This window comes from Lolium perenne, chromosome 3 (assembly GCF_019359855.2).
Source record: "Lolium perenne isolate Kyuss_39 chromosome 3, Kyuss_2.0, whole genome shotgun sequence".
NCBI classification, from domain to species: Eukaryota; Viridiplantae; Streptophyta; class Magnoliopsida; order Poales; family Poaceae; genus Lolium; species Lolium perenne.
In genome coordinates, this window is record NC_067246.2 from 329,000,580 (window position 1) to 329,026,069 (window position 25,490).

At 46.6% G+C, this 25,490-nt stretch overlaps 1 protein-coding gene across 1 annotated transcript; it reads left to right on the plus strand.

Moving 5' to 3' along the window:
• The first annotated feature begins 1,738 nt into the window (after window positions 1-1,738).
• Window positions 1,739-3,384, plus strand: LOC127340423 (bidirectional sugar transporter SWEET2b-like). The gene is made up of 4 exons (XM_051366174.1): window positions 1,739-1,809; window positions 2,505-2,883; window positions 2,965-3,084; window positions 3,187-3,384. Exons 1-4 carry the CDS (start codon window positions 1,739-1,741, stop codon window positions 3,382-3,384), a joined length of 768 nt encoding a protein of 255 aa, XP_051222134.1.
• Window positions 3,385-25,490: the final 22,106 nt, after the last annotated feature.

Genomic DNA, 25,490 nt, shown 5'->3' on the forward strand with positions numbered 1-25,490 from the left:
GGAAATAAAGCCCAGCCCATCCCGTCAAACTCCTCTGGCTTGGTCTGGATTAATTTTCTCCCCACCGGACATGCATGTGGAAGAATATCCACGACGCCGCGAAGAGAGAAAGACTCAGAGTTAGATATTAACCGAGCATATTCCTGGAGTCAGGGATTAATATGGATCAGGGGAAGGGGTTTAGAAGGGATTGGGTGACCGCTCTGGATAAACCAATTCCCTGCCTGGATCGGATCCAAGCTTGGATTCAATATCGTGATAACCGAACGAGGCTTAATGGGTGGTATAGGTGAGGACTTCGGCCCGGAAAAGTCTGCCTATAGATATATGTGAGGACACACTTACTAGATTGTCTATGAGGGAATGTAAGGTTTTTCCCGAACAGTCTAACTATATGGTATTGGTGTGAGCATACACATTGTACGAATAGTCTACCTATATGATAAAGGGGACAAACTTACAAAAGGGTGGATACGCGTGGTCGTGGAGAAGGATGGTGATCGGCTTGAATTTTATACCGGGCCTCACATTAGGGAAGTATGGACGGGAAGGTGCACCCAGTTGGTATCAAGCATAAGCATCTCTTATGGGAAAAGTAATGCACCTTGTTCTAGGAAAGAACTGCAAATATGATAGGAAAGGAACTCATGGAGTTCTAAACACCCGATGAAGGCTGATGGACGTAGTTTTTTTTAGAATAAAATCAATCTATTAAAGAAATGTTTGCGAAACATGTATTAGCCTACGATTTGCTGATCAAAGGCCATAGTTAGTGCATCAAACACTTTTTTCTTTAAATTGAGCTTGTTGAGCACGCTCATACTCAACCTGGCCGATGGAGGAGACTACGCGGACACACATGAAGGCAGCTACGAAGTCGTGTATGGGGAGCCTGACGTGTCCGGAGGAGTTGAAGGCGTCGACTACAACATAGTCTACGGTGTTGACGAGGCCGAGACTAAGCAGTAGATAGTCTCGAGTAGTGGTCGTTGAGCCGAGCAGCATAGAACCTAAGTTGTTGAGCTCTAAGATGTTTATTTTATTACTTCCGCTAGTTGTTAAGTTGTTCAGAGTTGAACTTGAGTTTGAGTGATAACCTCACTGAAGCGATGATTATATCGAAGAATTTATACACTTTTAGCTTGTAATAATAAGTGTTCACTATTTACACCTGTAATATTTCTGTTGTACCACTCTATGGGATGTAATATTTGTGGATTGGTACTTTCACAAGTGTTATGGCAATCTTGTGGTGTGCCGTGTTTCGTTGCGCCCTCTTGGAACAGAAACGGACACGTGGACATGAAATGCGTCCATGTTTTGGAGTTTCCGTTAGCACCATCAGCTACGTACCCGGTTTTGGTGTCTACTTAATTTGCATGTGTTTAAACACTTACGAATTAGTTTGCAAATATTATTGTTGGTGAATTGATTGTGAGGCGTTTGGTTTTGAAAACAGATGAACCAAGTTCATATGGATTGGTTCATATATATACCGCTTTAGAAAAGGAAATATACTGCTGCAAGTTGACGGTCAAAAGAAATCGACGACACCTTTGTGACGTTGGCCACGGTGTGTTTGCTCCACGGCGCCAGCCTCCCCTCCCCTTCCATGCCACCCTCCATTTATACATCGCCTCCACATTGGCCTCGCGACCCGTTTCAAATCCAGCAGCACTAGAGAGAAAGAGAAAGAGAAAGGGCGCGCGGCGGTGAGGGGGAGTTCCAGCTTCCGGCGATGGGGACTCTTCGGAACGTCGCTGGTGGCTTTGGTGCCGCGTTCGCAGCCCTGCTCATCCTCGCCCCGGTGTGAGTAGCCTCTGCCTCTCTTGCTCTTTCGACGTACAACTGTATCTCACGCGGGCGCATCGTACGTGCTCGCCGTTGTACGGGTGGGCGGGTAGTTTCGTGTCCGCCGGCCGGCAGCGGCGTACGTACGTACGGGTAGCGCGCGCCGGCGGCAACCGTGTCAAGGTTTTTGGTGCCTCCTCGTGCGTCAAAGGTTTTTGGGGACAAAAAGCTGGCGTTTTTGTGCTCGACGGGCGACGGCGAGATGGACGGCGTGGTCTCGCCGTGGTCAGTATTTTCTTAGACTAGATAGAAGGGTGGTGACGACGAGAGTTTGGGCCAGAACTCCAATTCATGGGCTTTTAGTAACCAGTTGGTGTTTCGATCTTGATCGCAAAAAAAAAGTTGGTGTTTCGATCTATTTATCCCCATAAAAGAACACGGCCACTTCCTGTGCTGGTTTTGCTAGAAGTTTCGGTATCAGCAGCAGAGTTTGGTCAAAAGAAGATTTTTTTTTTTTATTCTGTAAGATTTCCAAGGTAGATGGTTTGTTTGCGTATTAGCAGGATCGCAGAGTTAATTCAAAAATGGGTCGTCTTTATACAAGTTTGCAAGCGGATGGTACTGGTTAGAGTCACTGTGTTTACTTCAACAGAACAGGCGATGCAGTTATGCTCTGTTTTCATGGAAAAATGGATTAAATTTGTTCGTTTCAGGAAGACAATGAAGGATATCAAACGGGACAATTCAGTCGGCGATCGCTGGGTTCTGAACTACGTAGCTACCTACGCCAACGCTGTGTGCATGGTGGCCTACACGATGCCGACCAAACAGTATTTTCTCGCCATCATCAACGCCGTGGCCGTGTTTGCAGAATTCGGCTACTCGTGTTTCTACCGCCACTATGCAGAGGGGCGCGCAAAAACTATCGCCACCTGGGCGATTCTGGGGGAGCTCCTTTGGGGTGCAATCGTCCTGGCCGCCTACTTCTCTGCCTTCTTTGGTGGACGCCGCGAGGACCTGCGAGTCAAGCTCTTCGGCACCCTTGGAGCTGTGACGTCTGGTGCTATGTACTTGGCTATGATTCCTGATACGGTACATCTCGCTTCTGTTCTGATACTTGCTACTTCCAATTTTGCAAAACCCCGGCTAATCCATTAACTGTACAAAATATAGTGGGCAGTCTTCACCACCCACAACATCCAGAATCAGAACATATTGCTCCTCCTCACCGCGCTTGCGAACTGCACTGCCTGGACAGTTTATGCCATCAAGCCAAGGGACCTCTTCATTCAGGTTCGTAGGCTGGATCACATCTTATTCCACCTGATTGCTGACTACCAACCTATCATGATATTATCTGAAGTTCTGAACCAACTATGTGTGCTTGGCAAACAGTATCCTAACGGTGGAGGGATAGCACTTTCCGCGATTCAGACGATGGTGTGGGTGGCTGTCTGGCTCAACAACCGGAACGCCGCGCCGGCACAGCAACCACTGCAGAACCAGCCAGCCGCGCCTCAGGAGAACCAGCCAGCCGCGCCTCAGCAGAACCGGAACGAGCAGGTCATCGAGCTCCCGGTGGTTCTGCCATAGGTAATGGCCCGCAACAAGTGGCAGTGATTGTTGTGATCAGGGATGGCAATGCATTCCCCTGTTCTTAAAATGTTTAGCTATTGGTGTCTGGCCGCGAGTGTTTTGATGCAGGGAGGGGTTCTTATTCCCCTGACAGAGTAATTAAGACCTTACGCTTCTTTGCTTAGGGACACTTCTTTTGGGCTTAAGCTTATGAAGAAGCTAGCTTATAGAATTCGGTGGGGATAAACTCCAGTGGGGTGAAGCTATGAGAAACGGTTTGCCCTATTCTTTTCAGCTTATGGAATATGGGCTTATTTTCTAGGTTCAGTCGTGCAAAGTCTATAATACCCCTAAACTGCACTAAAAAGGGTGAATTGCAGTTGTAATGAGAATATGAGATGTTGCCGGTCGGTGAAGTCAAGATCTGGGTATGTAGCTTGGGGACGAGGTAGGTCGGGGACGAGCTGGATGTCGCCGATTGGTGAAGACGAGATAGAGGCCGGAGTTCTTCCAGTGGGAGGCGGAGCGGAGAGCTTGGGCGCTGGCGGGTGGAGAGGCGGAGGAGCGGCGGCTGCAGGGAAGCCGCGGCTATGGGCGAGTGGCGGCGGAGGAGATCCGGCGGCGGCCGAGGGGGAGCGGCAGAGATCCGGCGGCGGGAGCGAGGATCCCTACCTCGCCATGTCCAGGTCTTCGATGCGGGAGTCGCTCTCTGCGAGTGCGATGCAGGAGCAGTTTTCCTCGTAGCGTTATTTCTCTTTTTCTTTTTCTTTGATTGATTTGAGATGGCTGAATCGTTACCCGGTGGAGGGACATTCTGCTGTAAATAGAATTGCAAACAGGGGCAATTTCCTGTACCGTTTCGCTTTGCTAACCCAGAAGCTCGGGAAACTGGTGCCGGGCAGTTTCTACGATTGCACTACGAAGTAGCTTTCCGGTGAAAATAAGCTGGCAGGAAGCCAGACACTTCTTTTTAGCTTCGGCTGTTCCCGACCCCGAAGCCGCGTAGGAAGCCTAAAAGAAGTCAGCCTTAGTAGCCGCGAGTGTGTTCTGATGCAGGGAGGGCTTCTTATTCCCCTGAGTGATTAAAACCTTATACATTTCTTTGCTTATTAGTAGTAACAAATTTGAACCCATGTTTGCTGTGCTGTTATTATTATTGCTCTGCATGCTAGGCTAACATTTTCACCATTGCTCATCATATGATTGCCATTCAAAAAATCCAGATATAGCATATTTTCTTTCCTGTGACTTACCAGCAGATCTTTTTAGTATTATTTCTATAGTTGTGGTAGTATCCATGGTAAATAAAAGGACTGACTTTGAAGTAGAGGAATGAGGGTTGACATCCACCCATTTTTTATCTTCTACTACTACTACATTTTTGCGATCCCCTTCGGAGTAGCCAACAATTCTGAGAACACACAAAGATAGAGCTCACCAAGGATATTGCATTGTCCCCTATTTCTAAGTAGTTGCATGAATTGACTTAACCCTATATGCAAAGTAGCTATAGTAGAGCAAGGAGGAATCCACTCGTTTCTGTAGCCTTGTGGTGCTCAACACAATTCTGTACAGTACAAACTTCTGTAGTTGAAACAGACTAACTCCATAGTTTGAGACCCCAGTGTAGGGAGAGCGAACGAAAAACAGAATCACCAATAATGAAATCGGGATCTTACCAAATGCTAGAATCAGATTTTGGAATATTTCATGAATGTTGCTGTGCTGCATGTCTAAAGAAAGAAAAACAAACCCTTCTATGTTTGAGTCTTGCACAAAACGCATGCAGAGCAGCAACACCAACGATGACTATCAAGTTTGCTTGAACGATCTCCTCGGTTTGTATTGCTGCTAAAAGTTTCAGCTGTAGATGTGTAGCAAAGGTTGCCGGTGACTAGAGACATCTGCACATATCAGTTGCTTAGCACTCATCAATGCTGTTCACAAGTTATCTCTACATACTGTAAGCAACCTGTAGCTAAACACATACACAGTTTCAGAATAGAGTATTGCATTACAATTATCTCTCACCGTTAAAAGTTGCATCTGACCAAGCTGCTTGAATTTGCCAACGACAATATTTGGAGCTGATGCAAGAGTAGTTGCCTGCATCTCTCACAAAAGAAGGTTACACGTGTCATAAATGGCATGAGACTTGGCAGGTGGTAGACAGTAACAGAGAATTCTTGTTACCTGAACTTCCATAGTCTGGATAGGAAATTGCATGATGAGACTCCCACTTCCTCCAAATTTTGAATGACCACCAGATGGTGCCAGGAGCAACTAGGCAATGCACGATGTAAAGGATGCGGAAACGTAATGTGTGGCATTTCCAGAGAGGATCCCCTTGTAGCTACGGTAGTGCCATGTGAAATAATTATATTCCAGAACTTGTTTCCATTCAAATAATGTGCCCAACGGGAGAGGAAAGAATCCAATCTTGATTAAAACCATCACGCAGTAAACCCATTCCACAAAGAGGTGGAAGCATACAAGATACTGTACAGATACTATTACCGTTTCAACCGTCCTTGATCCAGACTACCAGCCCCGTCGATGGCCATGATCGAGTTGATCGACAGAACAGGGCCCCCAAATTCCAGGGGCCCCGAATTTCCTATTACTACTAATTAAGCGTCAATCAATTTGCTAGTAGCCCAGCTAGAACGGCCTTTTATATTTTGCTCCTGCAGACCAAGCATACGCTGCATTAGGCCACGATGGAAATATGTCACCGCACGAGCCCAGTCAGCCAGTTCCAATCAGGAGTAGATGCGATCGACTTTTAGCTCGACGCTTGCGTTCCGCCGTCTGCGGTCGAGGTTCGAGAGCGACGCGGCCACATCCCGAGAGCCCGATCGGCCGACGAAAACATCGAGTTCCTCTGTTCAGCTGTTCACTCGCCTTGCGCCAGCGCCGATCGTTGTTCCTCGACCTAGGTATTTGCCTGCGTGGGCGCGTGCCTCCCGCTTCGCCGTTCGCCAAACGAGCCGGCATATCTAACCAACCAGCGAATCGTCGATCGGCGATCAGCCTATCACGCGACAAGGTATGACCGCTGCAACTCGACTATACATGTTTTAGTGTTTGCATTATTAGGTTAATTTATTAATTTGTGAAGCAGGACAAATCATGAGAAAGACAAAATATCAAACTCGTGCATAAACATAGAATAGCTCAGTCTCAGTAAAAGAATGCTCTCAATATTACTATACCTTTTGAGTTTAAGAGAAAAAAATTAAAGCCCCAATTTTCAAGTCGCACCAGGGCCCCCAATTTCTGGAGACGGCCCTGCAGACTACCAAATAGATTCAACTGGAAATAAATGCCGGAGGTGTGTAACCGTTCAGAAACATTCCTCATGTTGCTCCTGAGTTCACTAGTAGAAATGATTGGAGAAAAGATGCGACCATGGGGGCTTCTGGTGCAAGAATGATACTCCCTTTTTATATGTAAGGCCATAACTCATTTCGAGATAAAACTTTGACTAATAGTTTGACCAACATAATGTGAACTATATGTCACTAAAAGTATACCATTGAATTGAATTTGAAAGAGGTTTCAAACGATAAGCTTGCAGTGATCAAATTGTTAGTCAAAGTTATGGCATATTACGGAGCGTAACTTGTAGGCTCCAATGTACAAAGCTCGCATTACATGAAAATCTCCATTGATCCAAAGCCACCATCAAAGTCGCCCATGACGACGCTGTACCGAGGTCACCTCCTGCACATAACATCGCACAGATGATAGGTGGCGCGCTGTCAAGGGTGCTCTCGTGCATGGCATGTGTAGTCGGCGTCGTGGTGGACACGCCAAGGGGAGGTCACCACTAGAACGGCAAGAGGATACACACTACTTCTCCGCATACTTGGAGGCCCTTATGTCGAAGACATCCGGCCCGTTTTTGGCTCCGTTGTCACTAGCACTAGATTGCCTCCGCTTCCGGCTCCAAGTCTGTCTAGCAGGCGGTTAGCAGTGCGAAGACAAAGTCGATGCCACACAGTGAGGGATTGAGGGTGCAAGCAAGGGTGGTAGACGACGAGGGTATGTGTGTTGATATTGAAGTGGAAGCGGTCACCGAAGTCGTGGTCGAATGGGCGCCGTCCGTTGAGTGGGCACGTGAGGGTGGGGTTGCCACCACTGGCTCGTGGAATCAAACCCCGGCTTTCACGTCACACATTACTTGGCCCCGGCCCGGATAGATTAAAAGGAGATTTTATGAGAGCCATTAACCTCTTTGGCGACTTCCATGCACAAAATATCCACTAGCTCAACTCCACCAACATCGCAGTACTCCCAAAGAAGGATAGAGCGGAGGAAATCTCCGAGTTTCTCCCAATTATCCTAATTCATGGCATTTCTATGATTGTTGCGAAGTTTTTATCCCTACGGCTTGGTCCTCTCATGGATGATCTAGTGACCAAGGTGCAAACAACTTTTATCAAAAAGCGGAGCATCCATGGAAAATTACTTTATGTCAAGAATCTTGCTACTAGGTTCCACAAGAACAAAGAGCCGACACTAATTCAGAAGCTTTATATCCGTAAGGCTTTCGACTGCATGAGATGGTACTGTTGGAGATATGCCCAAGAGGCAATAATAAAAGTGGTTATTATATATCTTTATGTTTATGATAAATTTTTATATACCATGCTATAATTGTATTAACCGAAACATTGATACATGTGTGTTATATAAACAAACAAATGAGTCCCTAGTAAGCCTCTTAACTAGCTTGTTGATTAATAGATGATTAGTTTCATAATCATGAATATTGGATGTTATTAATGACAAGGTTATATCATTATATGAATGATGTAATGGACACACCCAATTAAGCGTAGCATAAGATCACGTCATTAAGTTATTTGCTATAAGCTTTCGATACATAGTTACCTAGTCCTTATGACCATGAGATCATATAAATCACTTATACCGGAAAGGTACTTTGATTACATCAAACGCCACTGCGTAAATGGGTGGTTATAAAGGTGGGATTAAGTATCCGGAAAGTATGAGTTGAGGCATATGGATCAACGATTAGGATTTGTCCATCCCGATGACGGATAGATATACTCTGGGCCCTCTCGGTGGAATGTCGTCTAATGTCTTGCAAGCATATGAATAAGTTCATAAGAGACCACATACCACGGTACGAGTAAAGAGTACTTGTCAGGAGACGAGGTTGAACAAGGTATAGAGTGATACCGATGATCAAACCTCGGGCAAGTAAAATATCGCGTGACAAAGGGAATTGGTATCGTATGTGAATGGTTCATTCGATCACTAAGTCATCGTTGAATATGTGGGAGCCATTATGGATCTCCATATCCCGCTATTGGTTATTGGTCGGAGTGAGTACTCAACCATGTCCGCATAGTTCGCGAACCGTAGGTTGACACACTTAAAGTTGGATGTTGAAATGGTAGAACTTGAATATGGAATGGAGTTCGAATATTTGTTCGAAGTCCCGGATGAGATCCTGGACATCACGAGGAGTTCCGGAATGGTCCGGAGAATAAGATTCATATATAGGATGTCATTTTATGTGTTTGAAAATGATCCGGTGCATTTATGGAAGGTTCTAGAAGGTTCTAGAAAAGTCCGGAAGAAAGTCACTTTGGAAGGCCACCACCATGGCCGGCCAACCCTAGGGGGTGGAGTCCCAGGTGGACTCCACCTAAGGTGGCCGGCCACCCCCTCCCAAGGGAAGGTGGGAATCCCACCTCTAGTGGGAGTCCTAGCTTGGGTAGGTTTCATGTGATATGGAAGGTTTTGGTTTGGGGTCTTATTCGAAGACTTGTAGACCAACTCTTGGGTGTTCCACCTATATAATGAGGGCCAAGGGGAGGGGTCCGGCCACCACAAAGCCACAAGCTGGCCGCACCCCATAGAGGCCGGCCACCCCCTCTCCCCAAACCCTAGCCGCCCCACTCCTCCTTCTTCCCCGCACGCTTAGCGAAGCTCCGCCGGGATTCTCCACCGACACCACGCCGTCGTGCTGTCGGATTCAAGAGGAGCTACTACTTCCGCTGCCTGCTGGAACGGGGAGGTGGACGTCGTCTTCATCAACAACCGAACGTGTGACCGAGTACGGAGGTGCTGCCCGTTCGTGGCGCCGTGATCAAGATCTTCTACGCGCTTTTGCAAGCGGAAAGTGAACGTCTACCGCAGAAACAAGAGCCTCATCTTGTAGGCTTTGGAATCTCTTCAAGGGTGAGACTCGACAATCCCCTCGTTGCTATCGTCTTCTAGATTGCATCTTGGCTTGGATTTCGTGTTCGCGGTAGGAAATTTTTTGTTTTCTATGCTACGTTATCCTACAGTGGTATCAGAGCCGTGTCTATGCATAGATGGTTGCACGAGTAGAACACAATGGTTTTGTGGGCGTTGATGCTTTTGTTATCTTTAGTTTGAGTACTTTGCATCTTTGTGGCATAATGGGATGAAGCGGCTCGGGCTAACTTTACATGACCGCGTTCATGAGATTTGCTCCACGCTCGACATGCAACTTGTATTTCATAAGTGGCTTTGCGGGTGTCTGTCTCTCCTACTATAGCGAAGATTCAATTTACTCTTCTATTGACAACACTAGTATCACCATTGTGGTTCATGTTCGTAGGTAGATTGGATCTTACTCGAAAACCCTAAACCACGTAAAATATGCAAACCAAATTAGAGAACGTCTAACTTGTTTTTGCAGGGTTTGGTGATGTGATATGGCCATAATGTGATGATGACTATGTATGAGATGATCATTATTGTATTGTGGCAACCGGCAGGAGCCTTATGGTTGTCTTTAAATTTCATGTTGAGTAGTATTTCAAAGTAGTTGTAATAGTTGCTACATGGAGGACAATCATGAAGACGGCGCCATTGACCTTGGTGCTTCGCCGAAGATGATGGAGATCATGCCCGTTGATGATGGAGATCATGTCCGTGCTTTGGAGATGAAGATCAAAGGCGCAAAGACAAAAGGGCCATATCATATCACATATGAACTGCATGTGATGTTAATCCTTTTATGCATCTTATTTTGCTTAGATCGCGACGGTAGCATTATAAGATGATCCCTCTCACTAAAATATCAAGATAATAAAGTGTTCATCCTTAGTAGCACCGTTGCCAAGACTTGTCGTTTCGAAGCATCTCGTGATGATCGGGTGTGATAGATTCAACAAGTGCATACAACGGGTGCAAGACAGTTTTGCACATGCGGATACTAAGGTGACCTTGACGAGCCTAGCATGTACAGACATGGTCTCGGAACACGTGATACCGAAAGGTAGAGCATGAATCATATGATTGATATGATGAACACTTTGAGTGTTCGCCATTGAAGTTACATCTTGTCTCGTGATGATCGGACTTGGTGTGGTGGATTTGGTTCGTGTAATCACTAAGACAATGCGAGGGATATTGTTTTGAGTGGAAGTTCACCTAGTTTTTAATTATGTTGAATTAAAATTTGAACTCAAATTGTCATAAACATTAGTCTAAACTATTGCAAATATGTTGTAGATATGGCGTCCTCAATCAATTTTAACCAGTTCCTAGAGAAAGAAAAGCTTAAGAGCAACGGTAGCAACTTCACCGACTGGTTCCATCATGTGAGGATCTTCCTCAATGGCGGAAATCTGCAATATGTGCTTGATGCACCGCTAGGTGACCCTCCTGCAGAAACTGAAACCGATGAAGTAAAGAATGTTTACGCGACTCGGAAAACTCGGTACTCTCAAGTTCAGTGTGCCATCCTATGTAGTCTGGAAGCCGATCTTCAAAAACGTTTTGAGCACCACGATCCACATGAGTTAATCAATGAGTTGAAGACTATCTTTGAAACTCATGCGGCCGTGGAATGCTATGAAGCATCGAAACACTTCTTCAGCTGCATGATGGAAGAAGGCAGCTCCGTTAGTGAGCACATGCTCGCCATGACCGAGCATGCGAAGAAACTCAGTGACTTGGGAATAGTGATTCCTAATGATCGGGATTAATCGTGTCCTTCAATCACTGCCACCTAGTTACAAGAACTTTGTGATGAACTACAATATGCAGAACATGAACAAAGAGTTACCTGAACTCTTCTCCATGCTAAAATCTGCTGAGATTGAGATCAAGAAAGAGCACCAAGTGTTGATGGTCAACAAGACCACCAGTTTCAAGAAACAGGGCAAGTCTAAGGGAAAATTCAAGAAGGGTGGCAAGAAAGCTGCCACGCCTCATGTGAATCCTTAGACTGGCCGTAAGCCTGATGCTGAGTGTTATTACTGCAAGGAGAAGGGACACTGGAAGCGTAATTGCTCCAAGTATTTGGCGGATCTGAAGAGCGGCCTTGTCAAGAAGAAGAAAGAAGGTATACATGATATACATGTTATAGATGTTTATCTTACTGGTTCTCGTACTAGTACCTGGGTATTTGATACTGGTTCGGTTGCTCATATTTGTAACTCAAAACAGGAACTAAAGAATAAACGAAGACTACTAAAGGATGAAGTGACCATGCGCGTTGGAAATGGATCCAAAGTCGATGTGATCGCTGTCGGCACACTTCCTCTACATCTACCTTCGGGATTAGTTTTAAGCCTCAATAATTGTTATTTTGTACCCGCGTTGAGCATGAACATTATATCTGGATCTTGTTTAATGCAAGACGGTTATTCATTCAAGTCTGAGAATAATGGTTGTTCTATTTTTATGAATAATATCTTTTATGGTCGAGCACCTGAAAAGAATGGCTTATTTCTGTTAGATCTCGATAGTAGTGATACACATATACATAACATTGATGCTAAGCGAATTAAATTGAATGATAATTCTACTTATATGTGGTAATCGCTGCCTTGGTCATATTGGAGTGAAACGCATGAAGAAACTCCATACCGATGGATTACTTGAATCACTTGACTTTGAGTCACTTGATAGATGAGAAGCATGTCTAATGGGAAAAATGACTAAGACTCCATTCTCTGGTATTATGAAGCGAGCTACTGACTTATTGGAAATCATACATACCGATGTGTGCGGACCAATGAGTGTAGCATCGCGCGGTGGTTATCGTTATGTTCTAACCTTCACAGATGATCTGAGTAGATATGGGTATATCTATTTCATGAAACATAAATCCGAAACTTTTGAGAAGTTTAAGGAATTCCAAAGTGAAGTAGAAAATTAACGTAACAAGAAGATTAAATTTCTACGATCTGATCGCGGAGGTGAATATCTAAGTTATAAGTTTGGCATGCATTTAAAGAAATGCGGAATACTTTCACAATTGACACCGCCAGGAACACCACAACGAAACGGTGTGTCCGAACGTCGTAATTGAACTCTCTTAGATATGGTTCGTTCTATGATGTCTCTTACTGATTTGCCGTTATCATTTTGGAGTTATGCATTAGAGACAGCCGCATTCACTTTAAATAGAGCACCATCAAAATCCATTGAAACGACACCGTATGAATTATGGTTTAATAAGAAACCTAAGCTATCGTTCCTGAAAGTTTGGGGTTGCGAAGCCTATGTAAAAAAGTTACAACCGGACAAGCTAGAACCCAAAGCGGAGAAATGCGTCTTCATAGGATACCCTAAGGAAACTATAGGGTACACTTTCTATCACAGATCCGAAGGCAAGATCTTTGTTGCTAAGAACGGAACCTTTCATGAGAAAGAATTTCTCACTAAAGAAGTGACTGGAAGAAAAGTAGAACTCGATGAGATTGAAGAATCTCTGCTCGTTGATCAGAGTAGCACAGTACCGGAAGATGTTCCTGTGCCGCCTACACCGGCAACAGAGGAAGCTAATGATAATGATCATGAAACTTCAAATGAGACAACTACTGAACCTCGCAGATCGACAAGGGAACGTGCCACTCCTGATTGGTATGATCCTTGTCTAAATGTCATGATTGTGGACAACAATGATGAAGACCCTGCGACATATGAAGAAGCGATGATGAGCCCAGATTCCAACAAATGGCAAGAAGCCATGAAATCCGAAATGGGATCCATGTATGATAACAAAGTATGGACTTTGGTAGACTTACCTGATAGCCGAAAGGCTGTCGAGAATAAATGGATCTTCAAGAGAAAAACAGATGCTGATGGTAATATTACTGTCTATAAAGCTCGACTTGTCGCAAAGGGTTTCCGATAAATTCAAGGTGTTGACTACGATGAGACTTTCTCACCTGTAGCGAAGCTAAAATCTGTGAGGATTTTGTTAGCAATAGCTGCATTTTTCGATTATGAGATTTGGCAGATGGATGTCAAAACGGCGTTCCTCAATGGAGACATTGAGGAAGAGTTGTATATGGTACAACCCAAAGGTTTTGTCGATCCAAAAAATGCTGACAAAGTATGCAAGCTTCAGCGTTCAATCTATGGACTGAAGCAAGCATCGAGAAGTTGGAACCGACGTTTTGATAAGGTGATCAAAGACTTCGGTTTATACAAAGGTCATGGAGAGGCCTGTATTTACAAGAAAGTGAGTGGGAGCTCTGTAGCATTCCTGATATTATATGTAGATGACATATTATTGATTGGGAATGATATAGAACTATTAAGCAGTGTAAAGGGTTATTTGAATAATAGTTTTTCAATGAAAGACCTTGGTGAAGCATCGTATATATTAGGTATCAAGATTTATAGAGATAGATCAAGACGTCTAATAGGGCTATCACAGAGTACATACCTGGACAAGATTCTAAAGAAGTTTAGAATGGACGAAAGTAAGAAAGGATTCTTACCTATGTTACTGTGCAAGGTCTTGAGTAAGACTCAAGGTCCGGCTACTGCAGAAGAAAGAGAAAGGATGAGTCGGATCCCTATGCCTCGGCGATAGGCTCTATCATGTATGCCATGCTATGTACAAGACCGGATATAGCACATGCTGTTAGTTTGACTAGCAGATATCAAAGTGATCCAGGAATGGAACACTGGACAGCGGTCAAGAATATCCTGAAGTACTTGAAAAGAACTAAGGATATGTTTCTTTGTTATGGAGGTGACCAAGAGCTCGTTGTAACAAGTTACACCGATGCAAGTTGGAACACTGATCCTGATGACTCTAAGTCACAGTCTGGGTACGTGTTTATATTGAATGGTGCTGCAGTAAGCTGGGCAAGCTCGAAGCAGTGAACGGTGGCGAAATCCTCAACAGAATCGGAGTACATAGCTGCTTCAGAGGCTTCATCAGAAGCGGTATGGATGAAAAGGTTCATTGTAGAGCTCGGTGTGGTTCCTAGTGCATTGGACCCATTAGTCATCTACTGTGACAACATGGGTGCCATCGCCAATGCACAAGAACCAAGGTCACACAAGAGGCTGAAGCATATCAAGCTGCGTTATCATTCGATTCGCGAGTACATCGAAGATGGAGAAGTAAAGATTTGCAAAGTACACACTGATCTGAATGTAGCAGATCCGTTGACTAAAGCTCTCCCTAGGGCAAAGCATGACCAACACCAGAATGCCATGGGTGTTCGGTACCTTACAATGTAATCTAGATTATTGATTCTAGTGCAAGTGGGAGACTGTTGGAGATATGCCCAAGAGGCAATAATAAAAGTGGTTATTATATATCTTTATGTTTATGATAAATGTTTATATACCATGCTATAATTGTATTAACCGAAACATTGATACATGTGTGTTATATAAACAAACAAATGAGTCCCTAGTAAGCCTCTTAACTAGCTTGTTGATTAATAGATGATTAGTTTCATAATCATGAACATTGGATGTTATTAATGACAAGGTTATATCATTATATGAATGATGTAATGGACAAACCCAATTAAGCGTAGCATAAGATCACGTCATTAAGTTATTTGCTATAAGCTTTCGATACATAGTTACCTAGTCCTTATGACCATGAGATCATATAAATCACTTATACCGGAAAGGTACTTTGATTACATCAAACGCCACTGCGTAAATGGGTGGTTATAAAGGTGGGATTAAGTATCCGGAAAGTATGAGTTGAGGCATATGGATCAACAGTGGGATTTGTCCATCCCGATGACGGATAGATACCCTCTCGGTGGAATGTCGTCTAATGTCTTGCAAGCATATGAATAAGTTCATAAGAGACCACATACCACGGTACGAGTAAAGAGTACTTGTCAGGAGACGAGGTTGAACAAGGTATAGAGTGATACCGATGATCAAACCTCGGACAAGTAAAATATCGCGTGACAAAGGGAATTGGTATCGTATGTGAATGGTTCATTCGATCACTAAGTCATCGTTGAATATGTGGGAGCCATTATGGATCTCCAGATCCCGCTATTGGTTATTGGTCGGAGTGAGTACTCAACCATGTCCGCATAGTTCGCGAACCGTAGGGTGACACACTTAAAGTTGGATGTTGAAATGGTAGAACTTGAATATGGAATGGAGTTCGAATATTTGTTCGAAGTCTCGGATGAGATCCCGGACATCACGAGGAGTTCCGGAATGGTCCGGAGAATAAGATTCATATATAGGATGTCATTTTATGTGTTTGAAAATGATCCGGTGCATTTATGGAAGGTTCTAGAAGGTTCTAGAAAAGTCCGGAAGAAAGTCACTTTGGAAGGCCACCACCATGGCCGGCCAACCCTAGGGGGTGGAGTCCCAGGTGGACTCCACCTAAGGTGGCCGGCCACCCCCTCCCAAGGGAAGGTGGGAATCCCACCTCTAGTGGGAGTCCTAGCTTGGGTAGGTTTCATGTGATATGGAAGGTTTTGGTTTGGGGTCTTATTCGAAGACTTGTAGACCAACTCTTGGGTGTTCCACCTATATAATGAGGGCCAAGGGGAGGGGGCCGGCCACCACAAAGCCACAAGCTGGCCGCACCCCATAGAGGCCGGCCACCCCCTCTCCCCAAACCCTAGCCGCCCCACTCCTCCTTCTTCCCCGCACGCTTAGCGAAGCTCCGCCGGGATTCTCCACCGCCACCGACACCACGCCGTCGTGCTGTCGGATTCAAGAGGAGCTACTACTTCCGCTGCCCGCTGGAACGGGGAGGTGGACATCGTCTTCATCAACAACCGAACGTGTGACCGAGTACGGAGGTGCTGCCCGTTCGTGGCGCCGTGATCAAGATCTTCTACGCGCTTTTGCAAGCGGCAAGTGAACGTCTACTGCAGCAACAAGAGCCTCATCTTGTAGGCTTTGGAATCTCTTCAAGGGTGAGACTCGACAATCCCCTCGTTGCTACCGTCTTCTAGATTGCATCTTGGCTTGGATTTCGTGTTCGCGGTAGGAAATTTTTTGTTTTCTATGCTACGTTATCCTACAGGTACCACATTCTTGATCTCCTTCAAAAACTTGGCTTCCCGATCTGGTTCGAGAATTAGATTTGTGTGTTGTGTACCACCTCATCTTCGAGGATCCTCCTCAATGGAGTGGCCAAACACCTTATCAAGCATGGTAGGGGGTTGAGAAAAGGGGCCCATCTCTCTCCTCTTCTATTCATGCTGACCATTGACCCTCTTTCTCAAATTCTTGAGGTTACCACCATGCATGGGCACCTCCAAAAGCTTCAAGGGCAGGAACCTATCTTGAGGAACTCACAGTATATGTGGATGATGTGGCTCTCTCTGTTGCTCCCTACAAGAAAGGCATCCAAAATTTTGCGTCCATTCTTGTTGGATTTGGCAAGGTCACAGACCTTCGCACCAATTTTCAAAAGATCTATGAGGCTCCTATTTGTTGTGCCAACGTCGACCTTGACGGCATCCTCAATGGGATGTCGGTGGAACGAGCTTCTTCCCCCCTCAAATATCTTGTGCTGCCCCTCTCGGTGAGGTGCCTTTGAAGTACGGACTTTCAAAACCTTGAAGATAAAATGTCTTGGAAAGTCCCAACATGGAATGGGAAATTCATCTTGACAGACAACGAGGCACACCTCTCTTGCCAAGTTCATCCTTGCATCTCAATCCATCTAGCACTTGACCCCTCTTATGGTCCCTTCCGGCACCATGCAAAACATGAAGAAAACTGAGTGAGCTTTATTATGGGTGGCCACCGACAAGGTCTCCGGTGGTCAATGCAAGGTGGGTTGGGACTTGGTGTGTAGGCCCAACAATCTTGGCAGTCTTGGTATTCTCAATGTCGACTTCTTTGTGAGGGCCCTTAGGTTGTGTTACCCTTGGCTTGAATGGAAATCCCCGGGTAAGATTTGGGTGTGCTTTGGAAACCCTTACAATGAGATTGATTTGGACCTCTTCTATGCCACCACTATCATCACCTTGGGAGATGGTTAAAAGACCTCCTTTGGGATGCCTCTTGGCTCAATGGTGCGAAGCCTAAACATATTGCCCCTCTAATCTACAAAATTTCTAGGAGGAAGACTGGTTTGTGAAGATGGATCTTCGCAACAACGAGTGGATATCAAAGATCAACATGGAAATGACATATCACTCGAGCACATTTGCCAATATATATCCCTCTCTACGCAATTTAGAATTTTCAACCTACATGAGGGAGTTTCGGCTGGCATATCTTGGAACCTTACCGATTATGGACAATACTCCTCCAAATCCTCTTACAAAGCCCAATTTCTTGGGAAACGATGTTGCCTGCTACTACCAAGGTTTGGAAGATTTGGGCCCCTCCCAAAGTGAAGTTCTTCGTGTGGCTTTCCACCCAAAATAGCTTTTGACTGCCGACCGCTTTGAAAAAGAGGGTGCAAAATTGTGAGGTTTGCCTACTTTGCAAGAGAGTGTCCGAGTCTGGGAACCATCTTTTTGCCAATTGCCGCTTCACCATTCGCCTTTGGGGGCTTGTCAAGGATTTTCTTGGCCTTCACTTCATTGACCTACAACCTTGGCAAACAATCTCAATTTATCAATGGTGGGAAATTATGACTAACCGCAAGGATCTAGCCTCCATCACTCTCCTCATCTCTTGGGAAATTTAAAATGAGAGAAGCGTGCAGGTTTTCGAGAACAAGCAAGCCCCTCCTTGGTTATATTAGAAAAGATCAGAATGAGTTGAGGCTTTGGTTGTTGGCGGGGGCTAAACGTTTCACTAATTTGAAGCTGGGAGAGTAGATTTTTTGCAATTTTTATTCGTTTCTAGTTACTTGTAGACTTCTATCTTAAATAATGGAAAAGGGCAAAGCTTTTTTCCTTGTTTAATAAACATCAGAAATAATATCTTATAAATGACAGCAGAGGAACAAAAATCGCTGAAGAGAAGTAGAACATAAGGAAGATGTATGAAATACATGTAATGACATGGCTTATTTAAATTATGAACATACTGCAGTCAAAACCAATAATTTTGATATATGGATTTTTAGACTTCGATGTAACTATTTCAGGGTTTAACAAAATCAAGAGAAAAATAATTTCTTGGTAAACGGGTAATGAACAAGAAAATGTTTTTAATAGATAGTGCATGCAAAATCACGATCTTACATATCAAGATTTTTTTTCGAGTGTGACATATCAAGATCAAGTAAACGAAAACACACACTTTTGATTAGATATTTGTAAGTACTAACCTACTGCGTTGATTTGAAATGGAGGTAGATGCTGATTGGTGGCACCTATCAGCATCTACATCACACAGGATCTTGACGGGTCCGCCGGTCCATCGTCCTCCACCACAGACCTGGTCAAGTACAGCCCACTGCTCACACAGGATCTTGCTCAGAGGCAGCCCCATACCAATCCATTCTGACTTTCACGAGCAGGGTGAAGCAAACGATCTGCCTTCTCGGACTGTCACAACGTCTCCCTTCCGGATTCGGAGAAAGAGGCTCCCAGCAGCACAGCAGAGGCTCGATGACGCCGGCCGCTCTGCCGCTAGGCGCTAGCTGCGACCCGCCGTGGCCCCAATCTGGTCCCCCGCCTGCGATACTCCTCCTTGCCCTCATCTGGCCGCCTGCTTGCTCCTCGCCTCCTCCAGCACCACCATTGCCGCCATCACACGCCAGCCGCGAGTCGACCGGACCTCTCGGGAGTCGGGACGGAGGTAGAGGCCGGGAAGGCTGAGGCCCCAGGACAGGTTGTCGGATACTCTCGTGAAATTGAAACCTGGCCGGTGGGGTAGTCCATCACCTTGTGCAGGCAGAGAACGTCGCCAGCGTGCCCATCGTCAGGTGACATTGCACAAAAATACATCTAGCTAGCGGTGTCGATCGTGGCGACGCTACGTACCGCCCTATTATAAATAACCTTTGCCGGATGAATTTAAATTCAAACGAAATTTTTGGCGGAGATTATATATTCTCGTCCCTTCCGCAAAATCTCATATCTCGCAAATTTCGTTCGAAAATTCAACGCACTGATATTACGTGTTACACCTCTACAACGCGACTGCCTAGCTATACCTCGCTTTTTGCCAGCGGGAACAAAGACAGGCTGCACGTACACGTCACTGCTTATGACATTATCATTCACGCGTAAGTCTTGGTGACTATATATGAGAGTACGAACAGTTCTGCTCCGGTGCTCCCCACTTAGCAAAAGTATGGCCGCGTAAAAAATATGGACGGTGGAAGGTGGATATCTTTCCATACCCCTTCGTAAACAGAGCATGATCGTAAAATTTGAAAATCGGATATGTACATACAACCCCTCTAGAGACCCGTATGACCTGTGTTGTGTTGTATATGATTATTTTCTGTACGTATAATGTATTACTACGGTCACATGCGTGTACCAAAAAGGCACGGCATATAAAAGGGTCGTGGACGTCTACGCCTAGCGTCGCCCCACCTATTTTCCTCAAATCAGGAATAAAAATACCTTATATATACAAACGGGTACATATGAGCTGGCTATGGGTTTTAGCAGGTCTAAGGTAGGAAAAAAACAAATATAACCCCTCAACTTCGGTTAGGGGCAGCACTGGAGCAGGACTCGAGTACTAATTGATTTTTCACGGTTCCTAGTCAAATGATATCATTAAATTTCAGGTGCAACATAACTAACTAGCATAAATTTTAGGACGAACTCATGTTGCACAGGTCAACTCATGTTGCTCAGACGTTATGTGCCGGTGGACAACCTCATGGTCCAATCTAGTTAAGTAGGCGAATTTCGTGAGCCGTGAGGGCTTCATGCGCCGGACGGGGTAGAGCGAGGAGATGGGGATGCCGAAGCTCGGCTTGGTCCAGGAGAAGAGGCGGCGGCTCCATAGTCCATAGCGTTGTCGTTGTGCATGGTGAGCTCGCTGGCCATCGCGTGGGGCTAGGAAGGAGCAGCAGCGGCAGCGACCAAGGCGCGGGATCAGGGGCCGGCCGCTCGCATCTCCAGACTACGTGTGTTGCCTTCCTCCGTTGAGTAGCGAAGGAGGTGGGAGGAGCTGGCTGCTCGCGTCGCCGGGCTGGACGTCGCTGCGTGAACCTCCGCGTAAGGTGCAGCCTCTCACCTGTACGTGCCCTGCAACAGCTGGCCCTGAGCACTTCGTGCCTGAGACTCCGTGAGAGGAACTATTAGGTTCGGGTTTACCTTGGCGTGCACGTGGGCGGAAATTTTTCCAGGCGCGAAGCTCCCTTAAAAATTCGTGCTGGCCTATATAAGTTACAACTAGATTTTAACTGAGACTAGAAGACGTCACGCGATCGAGATTTAGTTAAGTCTAAATCGCCTGAGGTCCAGATATGCCGATATATTATATATTGCCGCTCTACCAAAATTCGAGTATATAGGAATGTGTTTCAAATACCATAACGTATCTCATTATTTTTTGAAACATTAAGGATTTAGGGGTCTTGTATATGAATAGCAACTTCAAGATTCCCTTCGCTATGCCTCAACACAAAAGTAATTTTTCAGCATTGAAAAAACATTTCCAAATCGTCAAACCCAAACTCATTGTAGCCTCATCTTTCTGATGATCCATTTTCCGGATTCTCAATGTCCCAAGCTTGATGGCGTGGCAAACCGTTCTATGCTCCAAGATCAAGATGGCATATTGGGAAAAGGAACGAGCTAGGAGCTTGCGTTTTTCTTTGTTATACTAGGAAAATTGCCCATGCGTTGCAACGGGACGGAAAATTCAGAAACACACGACACCACATATAATACAACATTAATCTTAAAAGTATGAGGATAATGCATGCCGCCGGCCCCTGCCGCCGTGGCGGTGGGCCTTCTGTCCCAAAGGGGGGCAGGGACCTTGCACGCCCACGCGCAGCAGAACCAACAAGTCGGGGCGGTGGCCCCGGACCTCGTTGTCGCGCGACGCGCTGCGGTACGTCGCCAGCGAGTCGTGGAGGCGGAGGATGTGGTGAGGAGGTCGAGGTGGTGAGTGTTGGGCGGAGGTGAAGGCGGATGTCTGCCATGTGCGGCGACGACGACCAGATATGCGGCTTCTGCGCCGAGCGCCGCTGGCTACTCCGGCGGTCATCGTTCTCCTTCTGCGACGTAGGTGATGGGCCATGCTGGTCCAACAGGTAGTGGGCGCGCGGATGTGCCCTAGCCCTGGTTGAGTGTGTTGGCTGCGCTGCTCCGTCGGCGGGGGTGGCGCCCTGGTAGGCTGCAGGGTGCGGCTCTCCTTCAAACATGTGGGCATAGAGGACGCCGGGGCGGCGGCCCCGGGTTGCGGTCGGTGGTCTCATCAGCGAGGCACCCATGGTGGGTCGATTTGGCATCACGCCGATCTGCTGCCCATGGGGATGTGGTTTCTCTTGTTGTGGCGGGAGGTGCTGCAGTTGGTGAATCACAAGGTGGAGCTTGGCAGTCGTCTGCGGAGCGAGTTCCTGCTGATTGCTACATGCTTTGGTGCTGACGATCTGCCCAGACTTTCACCCCATCGATGAGGGCGTGGAGGAGCTCTAGGAGAAAGCTCAACCTCGGCCTTTGGTTGGGTCCGATAACGATGGTGCCTCGGCATCGTTTACCTTCTTGGAGGCATTGTTGTTGAGCTTTGTTTCTCTCCCTCGTGGGGTTGTGGCTCTCCGGGAGAAACCCTAGCTTTGGTTTGCCAAAGCGGGCAATGGTGACAGATAGCCACTACCTCGTTGGAGGTATCTCCTTGGAGAGTCAGCATGTGGTCGCTCGCTTGGTCTCGCTTGTCGATGAGGTGGTGGACGTCGGGGCAGAGGCCCCGAGAGGTTGTGCTTGTGCGCCAAGGCGGCGGCCTCCGGAATCACCGCGAGTGGTAGCCCTATGAGGTTGGGTCGCGGTTCGTCATGGCTTGGGTGGCAATGTTCTGCGGCTAGTGCGGCGGCATTGTCGACTCAGTCGACGCGTCCCAAAGGGGGTGGGACTTTATGTCGGGGCGGTGGCCCCGGATGAGTTGGTGTGATGGCCGTGGTCTGCGGTCACCTACCATGAGTAGCTTGGGATACGGGTTATTGGTTCGTGCGGCATTGCAGCTCGAGAGCAAGCGGTGGTACGTCGGGTCAGCGGCCCCGGAAGGTGGTTGTCATGGTTGGCTGCGCAGGACGTGGCGGAGCAGCGGAATGTCGGGGCGACGGGTTCGAGTGATCGTCAACTTTGAGGGTGTTCGACCTTGTGTCGTGTGGGAGATAAGGTGACTCTCAGTGTTGGTCATCAGTGTTTCGGGCACCACTTTCGGCGCATGGTCTCGTGAAGAAGGCTTCTTCACCTTTCTCGGACGTCCTAGGTCTACTCCTCCCATAGCAGATGTGGCTTCTTCTCTTCAACAATGTTGGGTGTTTTGCTAGTTTGGTGAAGCGGTTCACCGTTGGTTGTGTTTGTGTGATTGGCATTCTTTTGTGGTATCTGATGTGTCGTTGATGAGGGTGGGCATGGCTCTATGGAGTTGTTGTTGGGTGGGCTTGGCCATGTCTATATCGGGTTTTGCCCGGTTTCCCTTAAAAACTGGGCATCTTATTCTTAATTAGTAGATAAGGTAAATCTTTTACCTTCGTGTAAAAAAAAATGAAATATAATAATATCTGAACATAGAGAGATTATCTGAACACACAAACGCAGTTAAACTGGCAACCAGCGATGACATATTAGCCCTGCACGTAGGTGGACTGTGGAGCCATGATGAACCAGATCAATCGTAGCACCACTTGGTTGATGCAAACGATTTCAGTTGATCGTTCTGGAAGAAACATACATATAGCTAGCAGTAGACCTTTGTGAGCCTTTGGAAACGGAAAGACCAAGGAGATCTGCTGCCCTTCCCATGCACCGAAATCGGCTGTTTGCCGCAGAGACCGAGAAGTCCTCAAGGCAGCCAAAGTCGGCGCACTCATCGACGCACGAACCACCCCCTCCCGCGCCTTCTCAATCAGCGCTGACGCTGATCCTCTTGATGGAGGACCTCGGCTCCGATGCTTCTGCTGCTAATTTTGCCGTCTAGCAACGTGGAGACGAAAAACAAACTTGCCTCTATTGTCTGGAACACGTGGCCTGTATGTTTATACTCATGAAGCCTAATCAGTTCGAGTAGGACACTGCCGACTCAGTTCGAGTAGGACACGGTTTACTCCAAACACTGCGGCACGGCAGGGAGACCTACGAAGGCGAAGGCATCTTTTCGGACGGACGAAAGCATAATATGACAGACGAAACCACGGACGAAGGCGCCTTTCGCGTTGGACGAAAGCGCACTTTGACGGACCAAACCAAGGAAACGTTAGCTCCTTTATTATTAGGTATAGATATAGGAGGATGCTGTTTGTTCAGAGGTTGAGCCAGTCGGCCGAGACACTATAACACTATTTTCTACTTTTTGACTTGATCTAAAACGTACTCGAATCGGATAGTTTGCTTGGAGAGATCGACCGACCTATACGTATGGAGTATGGACCCACCCTACGTAGAGGTAGGTCTCTCGGCCGGCCTGCCTATACTCGCAACGCAACTGCCTTTCAGATCACGGGTATTATCTCCCAACAAACGAGCTCCCACGAAACTAGATCGAGTCCAAAAGATCGGCCAATTCATCGAGAGGTAAGCAATGGGAGCTGACATCGAGAGCCCCCATCCTGATGGCTGCGTCGCGGCCGCACAGCCCAGCTGGAACAGCCTCCGGACATTCAAGGAAAGGCTCGTCGCATCGTTCTGCAGAAACTCTGCTGGCGACGGTAATGGCGATGACAAGACAGCGAAGCCCCCTAACGGCCACAGGGTCGACGACGACACGATATCGATAGGGAAGAACCCCACCGGTGTAGCTGGCAGCGACACCGTCGCCGACGTCGCAGCAGCGAAGCCTGTGAAGCGTGGCTGGCGCAGTTACGTGTTATTCGTCATCGGCGCCATCTTCCTCCTCGTTTGCATTGCATCTGTATATCCCATGACTCAGGCCAAAGACAGACTGCACATGGTTCTGTGGGGCATTGGTGTGTTCGGTGGATTTTTTGTGGCAAAGCTTTGTATGGAGATCGCGGTTCTAATTTGAGTTCGGTTTCCCTCCATGTATTTTGTGAGCTATTCTCAGATTTAAGGCTATGATAATCATGTTAGGTTGTTCTGTCTGTCGAAAATATTGAGTTGACCTTAACCTTTTTACCTATCCCCAATCTTCTTCTTCTAAAACCTTTTTTTTTTACGTGAGCATGTCTAAAACCTAGAATTGGCTAGATGATGTAAAAAAACTGTATCGCTTTTCTTGTTCTTCTGGGCATGTTGTGCTGTTGTCCCAGCAGACTGTTGTTGTTGTGTGTGTTGTGCTCATCGTGTTGGACCTGAATCTTGTATGACTGTGTTGGCTTTATTTGTAAAGCGGGGCGAAAGCCTATTTCGAGAGAGAGATGATGTAAAAACTGATTTTGTGATGTAATGTTTCCTTTGTAATGTATATTTTTGCCCCATGTATGATGTAAAACAAAATAGATCACCGCGCGAGACGTCGACTGCCACGCTGCAATCGTCCGTGCGTCTTCTTCTTGCAGCTGCGCCGTCACCAATTCATGTTGTTCCCGTTTCCGATTCACGTTGTTACCACCGCCTTCCCACCTCAAAACCACTAGATCTACCGTGGAGGCTCACTCCGATGTCCCCCCTTCTGTTTCACGCTAAATCGAGGCTGAATCGCTCTGCCACATCGGGATGCCGCGGCGCCACCGCCCCCAAGTCGTCGGTCGGCTTCCTCGTCGTGAGGCTGCGGCAGTCTGCCCGCTGCACCGTGGAGATCACCGTCGACAGCGTGCGCTAGTGGCTCGGCACGTTTGCGTCACCGGAGCTCGCCGCACG

What these genes read in the sequence shown, in the direction of transcription:
- LOC127340423 (XM_051366174.1), top strand. Translation starts at nt 1,739, where the DNA reads ATGGGGACTCTTCGGAACGTCGCTGGTGGCTTTGGTGCCGCGTTCGCA. An exon ending in CTGCTCATCCTCGCCCCGGT is followed by an intron (nt 1,810 to 2,504) that starts GTGAGTAGCCTC and finishes TGTTCGTTTCAG; the next exon opens with GAAGACAATGAAGGATATCA. An exon ending in CAAGGGACCTCTTCATTCAG is followed by an intron (nt 3,085 to 3,186) that starts GTTCGTAGGCTG and finishes CTTGGCAAACAG; the next exon opens with TATCCTAACGGTGGAGGGAT.